The sequence below is a fragment of the Lycorma delicatula genome, chromosome 2 (assembly GCF_047948215.1).
Source record: "Lycorma delicatula isolate Av1 chromosome 2, ASM4794821v1, whole genome shotgun sequence".
NCBI classification, from domain to species: domain Eukaryota; kingdom Metazoa; phylum Arthropoda; class Insecta; order Hemiptera; family Fulgoridae; genus Lycorma; species Lycorma delicatula.
In genome coordinates, this window is record NC_134456.1 from 182816763 (window position 1) to 182839371 (window position 22609).

At 27.8% G+C, this 22609-nt stretch overlaps 1 protein-coding gene across 1 annotated transcript in view; it reads left to right on the forward strand.

Annotated features, from left to right (window-relative positions):
- Positions 1-12622, forward strand: part of dysc (whirlin protein dyschronic) — an 857123-nt gene extending 844501 nt beyond the window's left edge. Inside the window, exon 19 of the mRNA XM_075357689.1 lies at positions 12533-12622. Coding sequence (XP_075213804.1) covers positions 12533-12622 — 90 coding nt within the window. The remainder of the gene's footprint in view (positions 1-12532) is intronic.
- Positions 12623-22609: the final 9987 nt, after the last annotated feature.

Consider the following 22609-nt stretch of genomic DNA (forward strand, 5'->3'; position numbering starts at 1 on the left):
TGAATCTTTCTTTTTTTCAATACAATTCAATATTTTCAACAGCATTTTGTCTTTCTTGTGTATATCAGCCTTGATCCGTAGTAGTTGAAACTTGTGATACAATCTGTAAGAAATTAAAATAGCAATAGTAATACTGACTTTCCTAATAATTATGAATTAAAAGTTAAATCACTTCCTAATCAAAAGTATGCATTATAAGGTTTTTTAATCAGTCACTTGATTAATTTGACGTATTTCTTCATTATGGCTGAAATCTCATATTCTTTACAATCCTCATAATTTTTAAGATTCTTCATTAATACTGTGTTTCAAAACCGCATATTCTTTTCCTTCCACGTTTTCGTATCGCTTATGCTTAACAATTATCGCTTAAGCTTGTCTTAACAAGCTTTCTATTTACCTAAATCTTGTTTACTTTCAATTTGATTTTCTCTAAATTACTCCCATAATTGAATTAGATTACCGAATAATTATCAGAATTTGGAATAAATTAGCAGAAAACTGAATATATCAGCTGTAAAACAAATTGAAGTTAAAATGTTAAGCGTTTGGAAATTTTCTGCCTATTATGAGTTCAAAAAAAGTGAATGATATCTCTTAGTTGCAGATACTATATACTATGAAGAGATACGAGTAGTTATTGGTTATTGTTGTTATTCTGGTACACCCACCAACTTTTTCGATTATTAGAAGTAGAAAACAACTACATTTAGTTCCAAGAAGACATTTCTACACTTCTCAAAGTTGGAAAATCAGTGTATTTGGCTAACAAATCTTTTGGACTCTCTTGATCACCGGATTTACTTACTATAAATTACTTTCTATGAGGAATAATAAAAAAATGTTGTCCTACAGTAGATCACATTTTTTTAAACAAAAATAAATGTAGAGTTAAAGAAAATTTCATTAAATCAACTTTTTAAATGTCTGTTAATAAACTGAAATACTCATAACTGAATATTCTAATAATGAGGTTATTTTCAATATGTTTTATGATTTGTTCGAATAATGTGTCATCTACGAGTATAATAAGTTTGTAAAGTAAACCACACAACAACGTTCTGAACCAATTAACAAATATTTGTATTGTTCTGTTGAAATCATCAATAAACCATTGTTACGGGATACCGTATCCAGGTGAATAATACCTAGCTCCAAAAACAACTAAAAAATGAAAATAGTATTATTTTATTATTTTTAAAATTTCGACTTTTTGAGGTCGGCATCAAAATAAAATAAAAATAGAATACTTAATTTCGCACTGACTTTGGAAAAATTAAAACATAACAGTCAAATAGTATTATTTATTTTAATGTACTTTTTTAAGTCGCCTTATTATTTTAACAGCTTATTGTTTTTAATCTTTTTTTAAAATTTTGTTTACAAAATCAACGCCGCTTATATGAAAAGTCGTTCCAAATAAACTCAAAAGACGAGAAACTTGTGTTTGACACAAGTAAGAAAATGAATCAAGGAAAAATACATTAGTTAACTGCTACCGACAGTGAGCTAAGGCTAACTAAAATATCGAAATATTCAACACAATATTGTCATAAGTTTTAAATAAATTTTGTTGCTATATCACGTGAAAAAATTTGAATATCAGAATTATTTTAAGCAATATTATTACGTTATAATCTGAAATATTAATTAATGATAATGATAAATAATTAAAAAATAACTTCAAAGCGTCTACGTGACCGCGCAATTTTTCATTCAAAATATATTTCACTAATTTAATCGGAAAGACATTATTCCAAACACATTTTCCTCTGTTTCCTCTTTCCTCTACAAAATAAAAGAGTAACATTTTTGGCTTAGGCATAATAAAAAAAAAAAATGTGAATCGGAACAAGAATCTGCTCTCCGAAGCCAGATAAAAGAGTCTTACGCAGTTCTACGCAAGAAGACTGACTTTTCGTTATTTTATTTTGTGTCCCTTTGCCTCGCTCAGACACATACCCAATAATCATGACCCTCAAAGTAGATAAATACGCTGAATAAGCCGAACAATATTGCTAACAATAGATACTTCAGATAAAGAAACTTGTGTTCGAAGTTCCACCATCATAACAAACCACTTTTCTAACTTGCCCGCTCGAATATTAGCGACCTTAAATTGAGCGTAACTCAAGGACGACTCCCCCAATTTTCATCAGGTTTTCACATACACAACTTCAGATACGCCATTACAGCATATCGAAATTTCAATGAAATTGATTAAGTAGTATTGGAAATTTTCGAGCCACAAAATTCTATGCATAGGCTTATAAAAACATAAGGAAATCAAAATTTAAGTGAATTGTATTTTCTTACTCCTCATACCTCAGAACGTAAATAAAATTTATTTTCACCTCCCCCGCTCCAACCATTCGACCGAAAGTAATACCGTACTTTTCTTCGAGAAGTTGCTAAAAAATATAAAACACGATCGATAATGTAACTGCACGAATTATTTCATAATTTTCTGTTTAGTAGGTAAAATTATTTTTATTTTATTTTATTTTCATACACATTTTGCGATTGTTAATAAAATTTTAAAACTATACAATTCATTAGCTTGATTTAAATTCCAGTTAAAAAATTTTGTAGGATTTCATCCGTGTCAATTTGTTTGTTTTATATTATTGGTTAATAAAAAAACCGTGCAATTTATTACACGTAACGAAAGAATTTATTTAACCGACCAGCTATTAGGACTACATGTTTGTCACACCTCCCCATTACGTCCCAGTATATTTTTCCGTTGTTAATACTGGTACAAAGCAGCGGTATGTCTACGTAGTAATTACTGTAATTTAACCTAATTTGAAGTTTAAAATGAATTAAATATCGCTTAAAACCTGCATGAAGATTATTAATAATTTTATGAAATTTTTTAAGTAAATATTAGTAGTCCTATTTTAGCTTCAACCAAGAATTATTTGTTTTAATATTATTAGCCTACGTATACACGTTTTCATTAAATTTATTAGCAATAAATTAAAATAACTTTATTTAATCTGAGACCAAACAAGTAAGCCCAATTGCTGGATTACGAAAATACTACGTAGGCCTATTACATGGTTTTATCGATCCTTTAAAAGACACGCCTACCCTATTCCAAACCCTATTTTCTTTTAATTATCTATTAAATATAATGCGTGTAAATAATACGGGCTAAGATAATAATAACAATGTTTAATTTTTACGTTTATTATTTCAGTCTATTTTATTTTATTCTATTTTTAGTTTATTTTAGTCTATTAGTTTATTATTAAAGTATAGTAATGAGGTTAATGTAGGGGAGGGGGGGAGAAATCAGTTAGTAAAATTGTAGTTATTTTGTTTAGTTAACAAAATAACTACAATTTGCTGCTAAAATTTACCAATTTACAATATCATTTATAAGGAAAATTAATTAAGTAAATTTTTGTTTACAAATCTTAATAAATAAACTTATAACATTAATTAGCATGGCTTGTAACACTTACCCATTTCTTTCAGTTGTGTAAAATAATAATTTTTATGTTCCTCTACACATTTTACTTTTAGCACCTCCTTTTACCGTCAAATAAAATCATCAAATTAACTAACCCTAGGAACCGTAATAGATGAACCGCCAATCTAGACCTTTTTTACAATATTTTTATTAATGTTTCTCTTATACATTTTGTCATACACACTGTTTACTTCAAATTTAACATTTTCCTGAACTATCGCATTATATTTTTCCTGAAGTAATATTAATAACAGAGTAATGAACGTTATTAACCAAAAAATCACCCACCGTTTTTATCTCTTTCTCTATATTTGAGATCCATTTAGTTCAAAAATATTAAATTCTGTATTGAAATTCTCAATAAAATACTAATCCCTTACGCTAGAATTTTACTCCCTGGTTTTACATCTCATGGACTGTTTAGCAATCAACTGTTTTCTTTTTAAAGGAATAGTTTCTTCTAATGTGTTGAAACTGTTGTGTAATGCATTCAGCCACCTCACACGGAAAAGGAGTATATTAATTCGTTATATTTTATTTGGTTCAATCTTTCTTATAGCTATGACACTCTAAAGCTATTGAGATCAAGCGACATTAATTGCAATGTTCACTGTACAGTCAGAAGAAGAAACTTGTAGATTTGAGTAGCAGATGCATTTCAGTGAGGTCAATGTTCTTATATACAGGTTTATATTCAATTTATTAAAGTAAACAGAAAACTGCTTCACTCTTTAATCTGTCTTCCAAGCCTGGCAAGGGATCTTTCTACCCTTGCGATGGCTGGATTGTTTTCAAGAGAGGTACAACTTACATCAGGCTATCCCTCAGACTGTTGTGGAAAACAAAAATTGGAATAACAAAATTGGAAATAATAACAAAATTGGAAAAAAATTCATAAAACAACTCTCCCTTCAAACCATTTTGAAGGGAGAGTTTTATAAATTATAAGTTATAATTACACTTATAATTTTAAGTTCTGATTTTATCAGACTTTTGAGAGAAAATTTTATGAACAACTTGATTTGAATGTAAAACCTTTTAATCCTTTTGCAGAGAGTTATATTTTAGCTCTATAAAAATGCCAGAATTGTTCATCAGCATTGCTTCTAGCCTTAGCCTTAGATTGTTTCTATTCTTTTCTTTTTTTTCCTCATTGACTGTATTCCTTAGATCAAAAAATTAGAAATTCTTATATTTAAGAAATTCAATTCTAGTTTCTTCTTCTATCTCAAATTGATCAAAACGTCTACATATCTCTGCTAGTCTGCTTTTAATGCCTTTTTATATTCTTTTTTCTTTTAGAATTTTAGTATCCAAATTTATAAAGTTTTGGGACATACTAATTTGATTTTTATCTTAATACTATTTTACTTATATTTTGATTAATCTAATATGTAAAAAAAATAGAATTATACATATCCAAATTAATTTTTTTTTAATATTAACTTTATATTAAAAATCATTATTAAGTTTAAAATTATATAAGTGTTAAACTCTATGTTGCATATTTAATTATAGTAAACAAAATTAAGAAGAAATTGGATTAAACTGTCAACATAAAACTATATTTTTAATATATCAGTTATGAAACTATTTCAAGAAATTTCAACATGGGAATGGTAATTTAAAATAATAATAATGATACTATAACAATAAAGTAATTTAAACAAAGAATTAAATTTTTATCACTATATTTTTCATTGTACTTTAGAAAGTTCTTAAACAATATAATAAAAAATACAAACATTCTTGAATTTTAAATCAGCTGGGAATTTCTTTTAATTTTAATTAATATCACTTTTTTCTTATTTTTCCTGGATCAACCTTAATAAAAATTTACATTTAATTTAGTATTTTAAAAAAGAATATTATTATTATTATTATTATTATTATTATTTTTATTCACTTATTTAAAGAAAGTAAAATTAATAATATTTTTATTTTAAAATATAAAATATTAGCTGTTTATTTGGCAGGTTTGATATAAATTTTCATCTCTGTTTTATTTACACTAATCTTTAATATCAAATACTCTTTTAAAATATTTAATTTGATATAGTTAATACTGGTATCGATCCTTCTTTTTCCTGTTTAGCCTCCGGTAATTTCCGTTCAGATAATGCTTCAGAGGATGAATGAGGATGATATGTATGAGTGAGTGTAAATGAAATTCTAACCTGTCCTAATAAACAAATCATTGCTTGGTGAATAATAAAGTTTGAAAATTAAAAAAATAATAATTTAATGAAATGTAGAAAACAGAGAATAATAATGAATTAAATATTAAGATATATTATAGAAAAAATTTTGTTATTTAGGAAATAAAATTGTAAAGAAATTAAAGGAGATATTAAAAAATGATAGCCACAACGAGAGTATTCATGCAAAAGAATTCTCCTAAAATCAAACATAAACAAACTAATTACTAAAAAGTATTCCAAAAATATTGTGTGGAACTTAAAATTTTAAGAAAACAGAAAATAGGAAAACCAAAATATTAGAAGTGTGACCCTTTGAAACGTGGTGTTAAATAAGAACGTTGAAAATTACATGGCTTGATAAAGTATGAAATGAAGAGTTCTTTTGATGAATTGTACATGAAAAAAACTGGTGACAGAATTTTTAAAACAGGTTAATTGTCTTATGTAGATGACCCTTTAACTCGAGTATCCTGAATGCTTGAGTGGCTTGGAATTCTGCCTCCGTCCACGAGCCTCCCTCGATCAGCAGGAGACCGTCGTCCGCATAAGCCCCGATAGGACACGCGCTGAGCAACCTCACTCCTCAGCTGCAGGAGTGAATCAAACACCACCACTCACTATAACTGACCAACAAGTTCAATCTGTTTAATGTAAGCACACTACGCATTTAATTGCCAAATTTTAACCACCTAAAGATATCCAAATTGTAATACATTATGTCAGCCCCCTTATAACACGCACAATACATACCATTTACACAGTGCTTATGGTCTTTCCGAAGGCGTCTTCAGTTAACACAAATCAGGCCCTCCGACTTCTTAGGATACTCCTCTCGTTTATGTCTCTCATTCCCAAAGTGGAACCATACTACCACTACATGTTTAAACAGTTCAGCGGCGTGTCCAAAGTGACAGCACTTGTAACAACGTTGAAAATCTACATATTCTTTGGCCTTACACGAAGAGAAGTCAGTATACTGCCTGCCCTCAGATTGGAACCCTTAAAAAGTTTCAGAACTAACCTGGAAGACAACATTTTAACGCTCTGCCTGGCGCCTATCCATCGTTTTTGTCTCTCATCCCCAAAGTGGAATAAGGTTATGTACTATGACATCTATGTTACAGTTTCTGTAACATCTTTATTCGCTTGTAGAGTTGTGCACTGAAAGTAAAAACTAAAGAGAAAAGACTGAAATATATGAAACAAATAACTGAGGATCTGTTTTTTCTTCCCATCAAAGCACTTGCATTTTACGTTAATCGTTTACTATTATTCTCATTTATTCATCTTTCATAACAGTGATTCTTTTAAAAATTTCAATATTTTATTTGAATATAATTGAATTTCCTGCTGAAAGAGAAGCATTGTAATATATATGTTTTTACGTTTTTAAGATTTTATTTTTAAGTCAATCTTAAATTTATTTTTCGTTTCCTATAATAAACACATGTCCTACAATGCTTCGTTAGCGAATTACGGCTAGTGAAAGATTTCAGTTATCCCGGTGAAATAAGATCGTACCGAAATCTTTAGGACGTTAACTAGGTGAAAAATTAGTGATTTGATTTGATTTTGACCTGAAAAATTGAATAAAAGAATAAAAGAGTCTCAGATCGTATCCGCAGTCGTTTTTGAGAAATCTGGGGTAAAAATCAATTAATTGGGGTAAAATCCCTGTTTTCTTTTCTTTTTTCCTTTTTTGTTGTATTACTATGATAATAAATAATAGAAGATAGATAATAAATACATAAAACTTTAAAACAAAACTTGAAGAGTATTTAATTCTGAACTAATCAAAGAATCTGAATTAATTCGGTTGAGCTAATCAACAGTGCACAATACTGTATCCGTGTTTAAATCATTCTATAAGGTACGAGGGTAAGTCAATTATTGTCCGCAATTTTTGTTTATGTTGGTAGTCGTGTTGCGTAGATGACGCATGAGTGGTTTAATTGTTGTTATGCCTGTGCAGGTTTGATGCTGCTAGATTAGTTCCATTATCGCTGCCCTGCCGTTAACCATGGCTGCTCCGTTTTCTGTTTGCACCAAACAAGAGAAACGGTCAGTGATCCATTTTTTGTTGTCGGAAGGTGTGTCAGGGGCCGAAATTCATCGAAAACTTTCGGTACATTACGGGAACAGTGTGTTGCCGCAACTGAATGTCTGTCTACGAATGGATTGAAAAATACAGAAATGCTCGCACATGTGTTACGCATGACGAAGAAACCGGACGACCGTTTACCGCCACAAATGAGGAAAACATTGAGCGTGCACGTGACATGGTTTTCTCAGACAGACGGATAACTATTGATGAAGTGGTGCATTGTCTGCAAATTAGTCACGGTTCTGCCTACGAAATCGTCCACAACAGACTTGTGTTTCATAAAATCTGTGCAAGATGGGTCCCAAAACAACTCACACAAATGCATAAACAAACGCACTTGGACATCTGCCAAAAACATTTGGATCGCTATGGTAACGAACGAGACAACTTCTTAGACAGAATCATCACAGGTAATGAAACATAGATCCATCATTACTAGCCGGAGAGTAAACGGCAGAGTGTGGAATGGAAACATCCAAATTCACCCTGCAAAAAAACGTTCAAGACCCAACCATCCACAGGAAAACGGCTGCTTATGGCTTTTTGGGACTCACAAGGCCCAGTACTGGAACATTATGAGGAAAGGGGCACGATAATAAACAGTGCGCGTTACAGTGAGATGCTTACTGCCAAGCTGAGCCTGCAATTCGAAGCAAACACCGAGGACTGCTGTCGAAAGGTGTTGTGTTGTTGCAGACAATGCCCGTCCACATACTGCTGCCCACATTGCTTAAACGCTCCAGAAACTCAAATTTGAAGTCCTGGCTCATCCTCCGTATAGTCCTGATCTTGCCCCTTCTGACTACCACTTGTTTGGTCCACTCAAAAAGGCATTAAGGGGCCGTCGATTTACCTCGGACGAAACAGTGAAAGAAGCAGTGCATTCCTGGCTCACAGCTCAACCGAAAACCTTCTTTTATGAGGGCATCAGGAAGCTTGTGCAACGATGGACCAAGTGCGTTGAAATGCAAGAAGACTATGTTGAAAAATTCAACATAGTTCATTAAATTTATCGGGTTCTGTAAACTATATTGTCGTTAGCGAAGGTTTTGTGTGAATTTTAGTTTGAAAGTGATTAGTTTTCTATTGAAGTAATGCCGTACTTATTTACAACAGAGGAATACACTGATTTGGTATTCATTTTGGACGTATGAAATGCTACACTGCTGCATTAAAATATGAAATACGTTTTCCGAATCGCAGGATTCCAGATCCGAAAATTATTTACACGACTTTTCGCAATCTTCAGGAAATAAATTCACTAACTAGTATTCGCATCAGCTACGAACGATCAGTCGAGCATGACGCTGTTATTGATGAAATTATTATAGATGCAGTCCAGGCGTCAGTATACGACGTCTTTCTAAGTGTATGGATTGCAGGACACTTAAACAAAACAAGTTTTGTCTTTGTCACAAACAGCCAGTTCAACATCTGCACCCAGGAAACGGTGCGCTTCGCTTGGAGTTCTGCAACTGGTGGAATACAAATCGATAACTGTACAAGTATGTTTTGTTTACCGACGTGGCAAATCTCAGCCGAGATGATGTTTAACAATTTGATAATGAATATATATGGACAGAAGTAAATCCTCATGAAAAAATGAAAGACAATTTTCTAAACCGATTTAATATCAATGTATTTCACAATTAGTTTCTTCACAATCAACTGTTTGGACGTTCACATTAGCTGGCTGCTTAAATGCTGAAGTCTACTTGTACTTTCTTCAAGAAGAATTTCCGTAGCTGCTTGAAGATGTTCCTCTAGCACTGAGACGCAAAATATACTTCCAGCAAGATGACGTGTCACCCATTTCTCTTGTACCATTTCCACTCACTTAAATCATCATTTCCCTGAAAAATAGATGTCCACAGTTCTGGCCACTAAGATCGCCTATCTAACACATTTAGATTTTTGTGTTATATATAACAGTCATATATAACAGCTTCGATGTGTTGGACTTTATGTTGCACTTTAATACCCATCCGCCTTTGTTTAATGCGTCCAGCAAGGCCGAATACGATATTATGTATTACGACGCTGTTGACAGCGTCTACGCCTTAGTAGGGCTGTTGCTTTTCCAGTTCGAGTTTGATATACCTAGGATGAAAATGTTTCTTAACATTCTGTATAGGATATGCAACAAGAACCTCAACAAGTGCAACACATTGTACATACTGGGTCCGCCGAATTCAGGATGATGGATGAAAAATATTGTATACAAAACAAAAATACATTCTCTTGAGGAATAATTGTCCACATTATGGATACGGCTGAGCAACTTAAGGTCAGCCCTGATCTGAAGAACTAAAAAGAGTAACGAAAGCAGTACAGAACTGTGCCAAGAAATCTGTTGAAAATGGCAGGCTCATTTTTTAACATTTATTATAAACTGGTATGTCTAATGCGATTTGGTCTAGGCTCTAGACCAAAAGTACTCTAGATTCTAGAGTACTCTCTAGTAGAACGCTAGACTCTAGAGTACTGTTTCTAAATAAAATTCAAATTTTTCTAACTTTTCTTTGTTTTATTCAACTTTATTTTGTTCAGATTAAATTCTCTACAAGTTTTGTTTTAAATTTTAGGTGTTTATTACCTATTTAACAAAGTTATTGGACGTCAAAGGTTTATAACCCATTTTTTTTTTGGGTTTTACCCCAGATTTTTCAAAAATGACTGTAGATTCGTTTCTGGGTTCTATTTTACTAGATTTTCAGGTCAAAAACCCTAACAAATCACTAAATTTGGCCCTTAATTAACAATCTAAAAATTGTAGTACAACCTTATTTCACCTGGTAGTTGAATTCAGAGTGAAATCTTTTAGTAGCCATAACTCACAAACCAAGCCTTCTAGGATATATGTTTATAATAAACTTTTTCCATTGCTTTCACAAAAATAATGAGTTATGAAACTCCTGAGGGAACTTCAAGGTACACCTGTATAAAGAAATCAAATGGAATTGACGACATCCTACTCACTGTTTTTCGGAGACATTGCTTTTCTTCATCTTCTACTCTTATCATATCTGATTTTTAAAGATTGTATGTATTTCAAAACATTAAAATATTTTTTTAAATGTTTAAAAATCTATCTTATCGAAGTTGAATGACATTTGAAAATTTACAAAAGATTGTTTTTTAGGACAATTTCAACTAATATTTATAGAGCTTAGTAAATTTTAAGGTCCTTGTTAATATTCTTCCCCCACAAATTACAAACAACCTACATATTAATCATAGTAAACTTATAAAAATAAATTTTTGCATAATCAAATTTCAGATTGTTGATTATATCTGTAATTAATATACTTTAAGATAAGTGTTATATTTCTTTATAATAAAAATAAAACTAATAAAAAATAAGTTTATATGTGTATCATCATCAGGCATAAAGCTTATTTCATTTATCCATCGGTACTACCAACACCTTAAAATGATTTTTATTCTTTTAAAATATAGTCAGGCTTGATGTATTAGAGAGGTGGCCTCTCCTAGAATTTTTGGACTATTGTCAATTCCTTTCTTTCACAGATGCATTCATTATTAACTAATTACTAATGAGCTACCCAAATAAAAAGAAAAATTGCAGAATTAATGTATTTTCATCTTGTTCTGAATCAAAAGCATTGGTAAATTATAATTATATCAAGAAAAGTAAAATAAATTTAAAAAATGGATTAATTATATTAATTCATATCTGATAAGAAATACGGATAATTTAATTATAATCAGTGTGTTACAAAGCATAGAACTGTTTTCGTATCGGAATATTATGAAATATCTAAACTAACAGAAAAGAAAATGTTATTTTATATACATCAAGTAACAAACAGGCTTTTCATCAATTTTAATAAAATTTATTGGATGATAGGTATTTATAATATAGCATTGAAACTACCAGCTTACGTAACCTGTATTAACAGTTTACTGTTAACATAACTTACATTAATATATAGATTTGATACGGAATTTCAATGTATTGTACTACAGATAAATAAATTTGAACAAAACATAATCATGAATTATATAAATAAAAATTAAATAAATAAATCAATAAAACATTATGTAGTGTTTTTTTCCTACAAATTATGTTTTTCATCAATGAAAAATAATAGTTATTACGCCAATATTATTCATTAAAAACAAGTTATGATAATAAATGGTTTATGTACAGTTTTTTATTTATATTTTATAAATAAAAAGCCCTTAATAAATATAATCTCTCAAGAAATCAGTAATTGAATCTGATTAAACAATTTACATAAGCATTTTGGTTCTAATGTATTCCTATTTTTTGAAAATGTCAAATAAATTAATTATTTTCGACATGTTTTATTCATTTAAATTTATTAAGAGTCACAACTAATCTGATGATAAGTAATTCTAGTTTAAATCTTTTAAAGGAAAACCAGATGATGTAGAACTGAAGGCACAGTTCCATCAATGTACTCATCATCATGTTTCTTTTTTAAATAGGTTAGCTTTAGAAGTTAGTAGAAATTGTAGTACTATATTAATTATTAAAATTATAGTTTTGTAACAATAGTTTTTAAATCATTTATTTGATATAGTTTTTAAAGTATAATAAATTTTACATTAAAAAAAATAGATGATAGCTCCAAAAGCATGTTTGTTAGTACTAGGTAATATTACATTGATAATAGTTAATATGACACAGCATTTAGTGTTGAGTGTGATAGGGAGCAAATGAGTGTAATGAACCTACTAAGGTAAATATGCTTGCAGTGTGGCTACCTCGAGGGGCTGAGATCCCACTTGGGTGGTTGGACGCAGAAAGTCAAGTCGTGGTACTGGGGCAACCCACTTGTAAGTTAGTGAATTAGCTAACATCCTCCACTTAAAATCAACAACCTTTAACTTTTTTTTTTTTAATTTCCCTTCACAACATGCACCTCATTCTTTTTAGGCATGCTAATAAAAATTATGTACTTACTTTCTTTCTTACGTATTTTTGTTATTTTGTATTATTTTATTTAACCCTCTGATATTTACATGTTGTATAGGTCACTGTTAATATATTATTTGACTTAAAATATTAATAAATATTTAAATCTATATAATATAATTTAAATAAAAAATATTCTAGCTTGAGTAAGTAATTACTTTAGAATAAAAAAGTCATTTTAGTAAATATATTTTATAAAAATATCTGTTTCAAAATATGTACAATTTTTTTTTAATATCTGAAATCAGATAAAGTAGTTTTATTATGAGATTCTTATAATTTCACACATACGCGCACGCGCACGCGCTCGCGCGCGCGCGCGCACACACATTATATATATATATATATATATATATATAAAGACAATCAAGATAATGAATCCTCCTAAACAATAAAATATTAGGAAAAGTTTCTTCCTTATTAATTTGTACTGAAATGCTTCTTTTTTTTTTTTTTAATAACTTTTTAGAAGTGCTTCCATCCTTTCTTTCCTTTCTGAAGCAATAACTCAATTTTAAAAATTATAAATGTGACCTGAAAATTAAAAAGTAAAAGGTTTAAATTAATATTATTTTACCAGTCTTCCATATAAATGAATTATATTTAACAATATTTGTCATTAAAGATTACAACCAGAACAATACACTCTACTCTCAGATATTTTACATAAATTATTCCTGTACAGTCACATATGGATTCATTATTAATTTGTGCTTAAAATCTTTGAATTTGTAAATACAGTAATTTTTTTAAATAATTACTCTAATCATTAATATTATTATTTAATTTAAAATTTTCCATCTGTTTCTCTATATTATTTATGATATTTTTATGAGATGAGGTATTTAAGCTAAACCTTTTTTATAAAAAATTAAATACTCATAAAATAATATAAAAAAATATGGAAATTCTTAAAGTAAATGATAATAATAACGAAATACATTAATTAAAAACATATAAATTAACAAATTTTAAATAAATCCTCAAGGTAATGAATTCACAGATTACTGTGAATATCCCCATATGCTATTAAGCATATGGGGATATTTTTTATTTAAATGATCAAAGAAGGGATGATAAAGTATTATTTACTGTATTTCTCTTCCTTTTTTTTAAAATACTGATTAATGTAATTATTCAACTGACTCGCCAGATGGTCTACTTACCATAAGATCATTCCACATCCTAACTTCTAGATCAGATTGATTTTTGGTTCTATTCCCAACTAGGATCTGGTTGTGCTTTCTGCTCTCTCTGTGAAATTAAACTGTACTAAAATTCTTGAGGTATAAATCGAGGGGTAAATTTAAAGCTACCTTATCTTATGATTTATGATAAAAGAAATTGAATAAACACTGCTCAAATCAATATTCAAATGCTAAACACTAAATTTAATTATTGATTAGCTATTGACATCACTACCTATGAAAAAATAAAAATTTTTAATATGTTTTTAAAGGATCTTTCAAATTTATTTTTTATAGTTTTTAGCATTTGTATGTAAATTGTTCTGTTTAAGTCATATCACTTTTCCAGTTTGTGTGTTTCGTTTCTAATTGAAGATGAACTTCTCAAATTTTTGTATAATTTTAATAGACGTTATTTACAACAAAACGTTTTCATGTTTTACCCCGTTTCTCTTAAAAATCTAAGTGAGATTGAGATCTGGGACCACTTTTATTCAATTTCTTAGATTAAAAACCATAAGATCAACTACCAAATTTACTACTCGATTTGTACCCTAAGAATTTTAGTACGGTTTAATTTCACAGAGGGAGCAAAAAGCAAACTAAATGTTCGTGAGCCGAAACTCGTTAACAAACCGTTTGTACTATCATCACCCGATAGATTGCCAACCATTTGGAATCACTCTGCACATGTAAAACCACGTTTGAAATCTTAGCAATAAAATTTAAAATTAAACTAAAAGATTGATAAATTTATATTGCCTTTTTTTAATACATTAATTTGATATATTATTAAGAAAGGAACTGGTGTTAGAGGTACCTTGAAAAACATATTATCCATTAAAAAATGTAAACTAATTAATGAGCTATGAATATTAGTGAACTTCTTTTGCATTTTACTGCTAAGTAAAATAGTTAATTTGAGTATTATTAAATAATATGGTATTCATAATAAATATATTTTTTTTAAAATATGTTGTTAGATTTTAATGTGATTAAACCTTTCTTAGCACCAAGGTTAGATGCAAATATAACACATTTTTTATTTAGTTTAAACAAATTTTAATGAGAAGTACTTATTAAATTAATGAGTCTGTTTAAAAAGTATAACTTTTTACAACTATATATAAAAATAGATAGATTCCTGAAAAGCTTAACTAAACTAACCGTTAACATTACTATTAATTAGTTATTGTTGTTAACATTTAACTATAATCAGTGCTTTATTTTAAATAATATTGTTATTGATTATTTTAGTATTGTACTGAATTAAGCTCATTGTTACATTATAATTTTGCTTTATAAATTATAAATTCCATCTCAACTAGAGTATCTGACACAAGCCAATTATAATACTGATATTTTTCGTTTTCATCATTTTTTTTTATCATACAGTATAAAACTAGGAAAATTCAAAGTAATATTTTTATGTAATGCTTAAGCTGCTTGTTTTGTAAATTATTCTTAAATTCTGTTTATACGGTTCCAAAATTCTGAACCTTAAAGATTTTTTTTTTTAATTTTTAAGTTTCATACCATATATTGCTTAAACTTTTAATGAAATATTCAGTTGCATATCTAATAAATAACTGTAACAACATCACATTTTGATATGATCTGTTAGTATGCATCACAGTAGTAATAAATAAACTCTTTGTTCTCTCTAAAGGGAAATGTTTATAATTTATGACAGTGGAATTAATAAACTGCTTAAAACAGTGATTAAATATAAATAATACAATTTTATTTTTATGATTTCAATTTTTTTTAAAGTTGATTTCAATTTTTATTTTTTTAAATGCAATTTTTCAGTTTTTGAGTGACCACAAGCACTTTGTTTTTGAGTGAACACAAACAAAACCTAGGTTGCCACACAACCACAATCAAACCTTTTTGTCAGGTAATTAGGCCAGATTTAATCAGAAAAAAATCATAACAGAGGGTTAAATAAATATTTACGTATAAATAAATAAAGAGTTGTATCTAACTTTATAATGAAGTACAAGTAACTACTTATTTAAAGTTTAATAAAGTAAGTATTTATATAAATATGCTTATTAAAACAGAAATAATTTGTTTCATGTTATTTAATTTTAGATTATAATAAGTTGTAAATAAAAAATAAATATAAATTAATATTTTATGGCTATAACAATATATGCTTGATTCTGTGTAGATTTTATTTATTTGGGAGCAGAAGTATATTATTTGAAGTGATATCATTACATTGAGGTACATTTACTAACAAACTAATTGTAATTAATTACTGGGTGTTAACTATAAATTAGTTTTATAACCGTGCCTCTAAAAACATCTATATTTATCACATAGACAACAGAAAGTGAATGTCTTCAAAAATTTTACTTAGGACAATCCATAAAGTGGGATAAATATTTATAATTACACGCTGTATACATTTACCGACATGAAATAAAATTAAGGCCAGATTAAATGTTTCTTTAATATTTTCATGTTATTTAGTTAAATTAATAGATGCAAAAAATTAAATTAAGTACACCACGTACCAATATTTTTATTGCATAACAAGGCGTTATTTCACTCATAAGGTTTTCATTGGAGCATTCATAGTGTTTTAGTAATTTACATAAACATGATTTATCATACATGAAGTACCGTTTTGAATGCCATTCACTAATATTTAAACATTTTACACACACCATGTAACATTAGTTTAATAGATTTTAAAAGGTATGGCTTAAAAAATATTAAGTATTTATAAGCAGGAAAAATATTTCAAACCACTTAGTCATGGTCATAGGTTGTTGATTATTTTGAGGTTCACATCTAGATTAAGTCATACATATTTTTTATACAATTTGTGTTTAGTGACTTTTTGTATAAAACCTGTTGTAAACATAAAATTATAACAAAACATTCAGTTGACTTTATTCATGTCTTTAAAACGTATCTAAATCTTCAGATGTGAATTGTAGTTTTAACATTTTATCAGAAGACATTTCAATGAGCTGTTCGTGAATCTCAACTGGTAACTTAGCAGTTGCAACAATATTTTCACTAAATGGATTCAGTACCCATTTCTCTGAGAAATCACTTTTATCTTCCAGGAAATACTCCAATGACTTAATTTTTATCTTATGCAAATGCATCTTCATGCAATCCAAACTGTGGTGAATAATAGTGTCTTCTTCATCCAATTTTTTCTCAATATAATCAGAAATGTATATCAAAATTTTTGTTTCGAAGGCAAATAATCCAGATACCAAGCTTCTTCATGAAAGCATGAACTTTGTTTGTCAATAATAATATATTTTAATCATATAAATTGTAAATTCACATTTAAGTTGTTTAAGCGAAAATATATGAGCTAAGTAAGCCAACAGCAACATATACTTACTTTTCCGTAAAAACATTGAGAATGGCATTGGTTTATCTTGGAAAAATACTACTAATTCATTTCACAATTCCAATAACCAGGTTAATTCTTTCCCTTGCAATAATCATCTGACTACTATATGGAAAAGAAGGGATTTTTTTATTTTTGCCCATTTCATTGCACAGTTTAGCAAACAGCCTACTTCGTAATGGTTGACTTTAAATAAAATTAAAAATTTTTACTTCTTTACAAAGAATATTTTTGAGATTTTCCAACATATTTTTGTGGCAAGAGCGTGTCTGTGAAGGAAGCAGTACGTCCATTCCGCCCATGATGTAAGACAATCTTTTATTTTTTTCAAAAATCACTCATTTTTCCTGGTATCACCTTTGCACCATCACTACATATTTTCTTTGGTCAATCTGACCTTATCGCATTCATATCTCACAAAACATAAAAACTGGGAAATCTTTCCCCATATGTTGATTCACCAAACTGAATACTAAAAAATTAATTTGAACTCATTTGCTGAATTATCTGATCATGAACATCAGTGCTTGTCATCACCTTGATGCTGTGTAGAGAAAGTTCACCTTGATGCTGTGTAGAGAAAGAAGAATTTTTTCAACTTTGCTTCTTCATGCCAATTAAAACACTGACCATATCAACTGCAGCAGACAGTATGAGGTTTTCTGCAATTGTTTGGGGTTTGGACATCTTAGCTATTCTTAATGCTACGAGATAAAATGTTTCAAGTGCACTTTCATCAGTATGGCTTTCTTTACAAATAGAAGCTTGTTGATTTCTCAAGGTATGTAATTTTCTTTCAACAAGTTCCAAGGGTTTGCTTTTGAAAACACAAATTGAAAAAAAGAAAGACAGTTACCTCATTTGACCACAGACTAAAAAACCAAAACTCAATTATTATTATTTTTTATGAAACTACACGTTTAAAAACTTAAATAAAAGCACCAAATAACACTTTGCATTCGAAACTAATCTGAGATTCTGCAATCCCTTATGCCTGTTTTATACTGCTGAGAGCACAACTTGTTCATACATATCATATGCATGTTCAAACATGATGTTCTCACAGAAAATATTATGCAAGCAAACCAAATTACATGTAGCACATCCATATCAAGTTGGAACCTGTAAACTGCTCATATTTTTACACTTCATACATGTTCATACCCATTGCTACTAAAAATAGTTAAAAACTATTTTTAGCTAAATAGTTTTTAACTAGGTCCTATTGGGTTGGGATTGGGGAATTGTGTAAAATTTATTATACATTTTTTTATTTTTTGGGAGTCATGGAGCTAAAAAGGTTGAGAATCACTGAATTAGAGTTTAATAAAATAATAAATGAGTACAATGAATGAAGCAAATAGATGTAACAGATCACTCACTAACTCATATGGAAAGTAAAAAATTTATCACTATTATAAGTTTGCTGATCACAAAATAAATATTTTAAAAAATGTAGATATTCTGTATAAACAAAAAGAAACCACATTTTAACAGTATGAAATATTTAAAATAAAAACCACATTTAAGATCAATGGTATTAAATGAACCAATTTAGTTCAAATTCCAGTGTACTTTCATATAACATATTTAGTACATCATTTCAAAAAACTATCTAACAATAACTTAAGCTAGAAATAGAAAGCGTCTATCAAAAACAGTAACAATGTTGCTAGTCACAAAGGTTAACAGTTCATTTTCATCTGGAAATAATTTTATCTAACTGAAAAAATTTGTTATAAGAAATAATAGTAATTTTTATAACATACTAATTAATCACCGATGACTTCATACTAAATATTACACAAGACACACTATCACATATTTATTCAAAGAATACTGCATGACCATTATACAAAGACAAACACAACATACAAATTTTACACGTAGTATATAAAATAAAAAATTTCCTGAATAACTTTAAATTTACAAACACATTACATTTGATAAAAACAACATATTAAAATAAAAACTTATATGAGATATACTATTCAAATAGATTGTAAGCACGTTTCCTTAACTTTTTAAACAACCCCTATTAACAACAGTGTCATTGGTAGCTCTACAGAAGAGGAGCTGCATTGTTATATTTAAAACATCCTCTGAAAGAATTCAATTTCTATTTAATTTAAACATGAGTCAACTTTTAAAATTTAGCCCTATTTTGTCTTGCTTTTCAATAAATTTTGACAAATTAATTGAATAAGACTTGTAAACAAGGTTATCATAAGCAGATGAAAGAAGGAAGTATTATATAAAGACACTTCCTACATTTACACTTACAGAAATGTGCCCTGGCTACCTCACTCTAATTATACCACTGAAAAGATATAAAGATAATAATTTTTTTGTCAATAATTAATTTTCTAGTTTAGACTGAATATTTAATTGCATTCACTGAATCTTAACAGATAATATTACCACTTATTATAACTTAATAAAATTAATTTCTTTTTAACGAAATTCTTTTTTTTTCTTTTTTTTCATTAACAGTGAAATAAAACTAAAATCTGAAAAATTAATAATAAATTAAGATTTTATTTTTGTTTTATTTAAATGTTTATTTTAGAGAATAATTTTATTACATGTGAATTTATAAAATCAAATAAAAAAATTCATGAAATGTTTATTCAATCAAAAAATATATTATTTTATTTATCAAATTACTAATTTGTTGCAATATGAAGGAAAGTAAGTAGATATGTTTTAAATATTAAATAAAATACTTTTACTGTATGTAATTTTTTTCAATATATTTTGATTAAATTTTCAATATTTAATTAAATGCTAATTGGTTTTCTATTTATTTTTAAAAAATTTTTTTACTTATTTATAGAATGAGGGCTTGTTTATAACCAATTTTTTCTTGCACCTGCATGGTTTTCGTTTTAATTAGTGGTAGCACTTGCCCTTCCATTTTCTGATATATATTTTTTTTAATTATTCCATAACCCCTTTAAAATCCCTTAGAAGCATGTTTAAAATTGTAGATTAGTTATTAGTAGTAAGCATGGGTAGCCCCTCATTTGTTCCCTGCACTTCCAGCGCTATTTGCTGGCGTATATTTTATTTTTGAAGGAAAAAATATCTTCCCACATATTAGGATTTTAATGAAATTTTCTTAATTAAAAATCTAATCAACTCATGAAATTAATATGCTTGGTTATTTAAATAGTTAAGTATTATATTAATAATAGGCCTTATTTATGTGTAAAAAAATGTTTAATTAGTTTTCAGGCTTATAGAAAATTAGTATAGCTTTGTTTCTGTTTTTGTTTTTTTTGTTTCTTTTTTTTTAATTGGTGTTAAAATAGTTGTTAAATTTGTATATGCCTGTGTGTTTTTAAATACTGATATTACAGTTCAAACTGAATGAAGCAAAGAAGCTGAATTTCATTTTCATTCTGAAAGTTAACCTAAGTACTTATGGAATAAACATTGTTGTTTACTTGTTCAACCATTATCACTTATTTTAGTTACCTTTAAAAAAAAAATTATTTTGAAAATTCTGATATAATTCATTTCGGTCTATGTAAAAATCTTATTTCAAATTTTTTTTAAATTGTAAGATATTTTTTCCATTTATTTTTTTATCTATGCAAATTTTTGTGTAGTTTTCTGCACGATTTTTCTCTCTTTATAGCCTAATTAAAGTGTAAATAAAATTTAATTTGATATTTTTCTGTATAATTAATTAATATAATGTTATTTTTAATAATTATTGCCATTTATATAATTTCACTTATATCTGTTTAAAATTTTCATTTAACTTTTAATTATATTTCTATATTTCTTTGATGTCATTAAACTTGTTACAAATTCTTTTTTACAACATAATTTATTCACTTATATACATTATGTTTTTAAAAAAAATAAACTCTTCTCACATTATTTAGTTAAAAAACTTATATGAATTCTACACTTTTGTTATATCACTGAAAAAATATTGACAAAAACAAAACTACATGTGCATAAACAAATTTTTTTTAATAATTGTAATTTTTTAATATTTTTACAAAATCTAAGAATAAACATACAAATTTAAAATTAAGATATTTATGTTTTGTTAATATTTATTTATTGTGTCATTAATATAAATGTCAATTTCTTTCAGTGTCATCTATTGTATGTGTAATATGTTTTGTTGTATTTGCACAAACTGTACCATATTTTTTGTCTTAAGGTTTTATATAAATAACAAAACAGTAAATAATGTTAACAATTTTCTGCAAGTACAATATGTTTTTAACATTTTCATTCAGGTCTCCAAAATTTCATATCAAATTTCATTTATTTATCTATAGTAACCTTACCTATTTAAAAAAGTATATATATATATATATATATATATATATATATATATATATATATATAATGGTACTCCCACTTCTGAGTCACATGGCCAACAGAAATGATTTCTTATTGGAGGCCATAAATTTTGTGAGTATATATTCTATGAGTATATATTACAAATAAATTAAATGATATAAAATAAATATAATTTGCGTGATAGAAAATAATAATTTAAATGATATAAAAGTACTTAAATAAAATATAGTATTAACATAACACATAATGTAATTAAATAACACCAATTATTTTCATTGAGTAAGTAATAGAATGTTCTATTTATCATTAAAGTATTTTTTAATGTATTTTTAATTTTAACAAAATTTTGTTTAGAAGAGTTTTAATTTAAAATAATTAAAGCAGAATAAAAATTAAAATAGTAATTAATATGTAAGAATTACATGATCTCTTATCTGTAGATAATATAAATGCAGACAAAAACTTTATGATGTCTGCTTTTCTTTGATGTCTTTTGAATGACATATTATAAATGAGCTGTGGTGCAGCTCTTATACACAGCTTTAAAGTGAGTGCAAACCTGCAAATCATATTTAGTTTAAACAATAATTAAAAAATTGTTAATAAATGGACTGCAAAGTGACTACTTGGTCATAATTATGTTCATTTTTTCATAAGATAACCAACCATGTACTAATACAAATATCAGACTGTACAACACAACTTTATTTTAAATTTGTAAGACTTTTAAGTATTATTTTCATAGCTTATTCAGTGGCATTGGAACACACTACTGTATGTAGAAAACTACATATCATTCGATGGTATGTCAATGCATGAATGAGTACCACTTGAAAATGCATAAATTATATTTAAAATGTTGTGCATTATAATTAATTATATAATAATTATATAATTATTGTGGTGTTTGTACTGATGTATAAATGGTTAACTAAAATAAATAAAATAATTATATA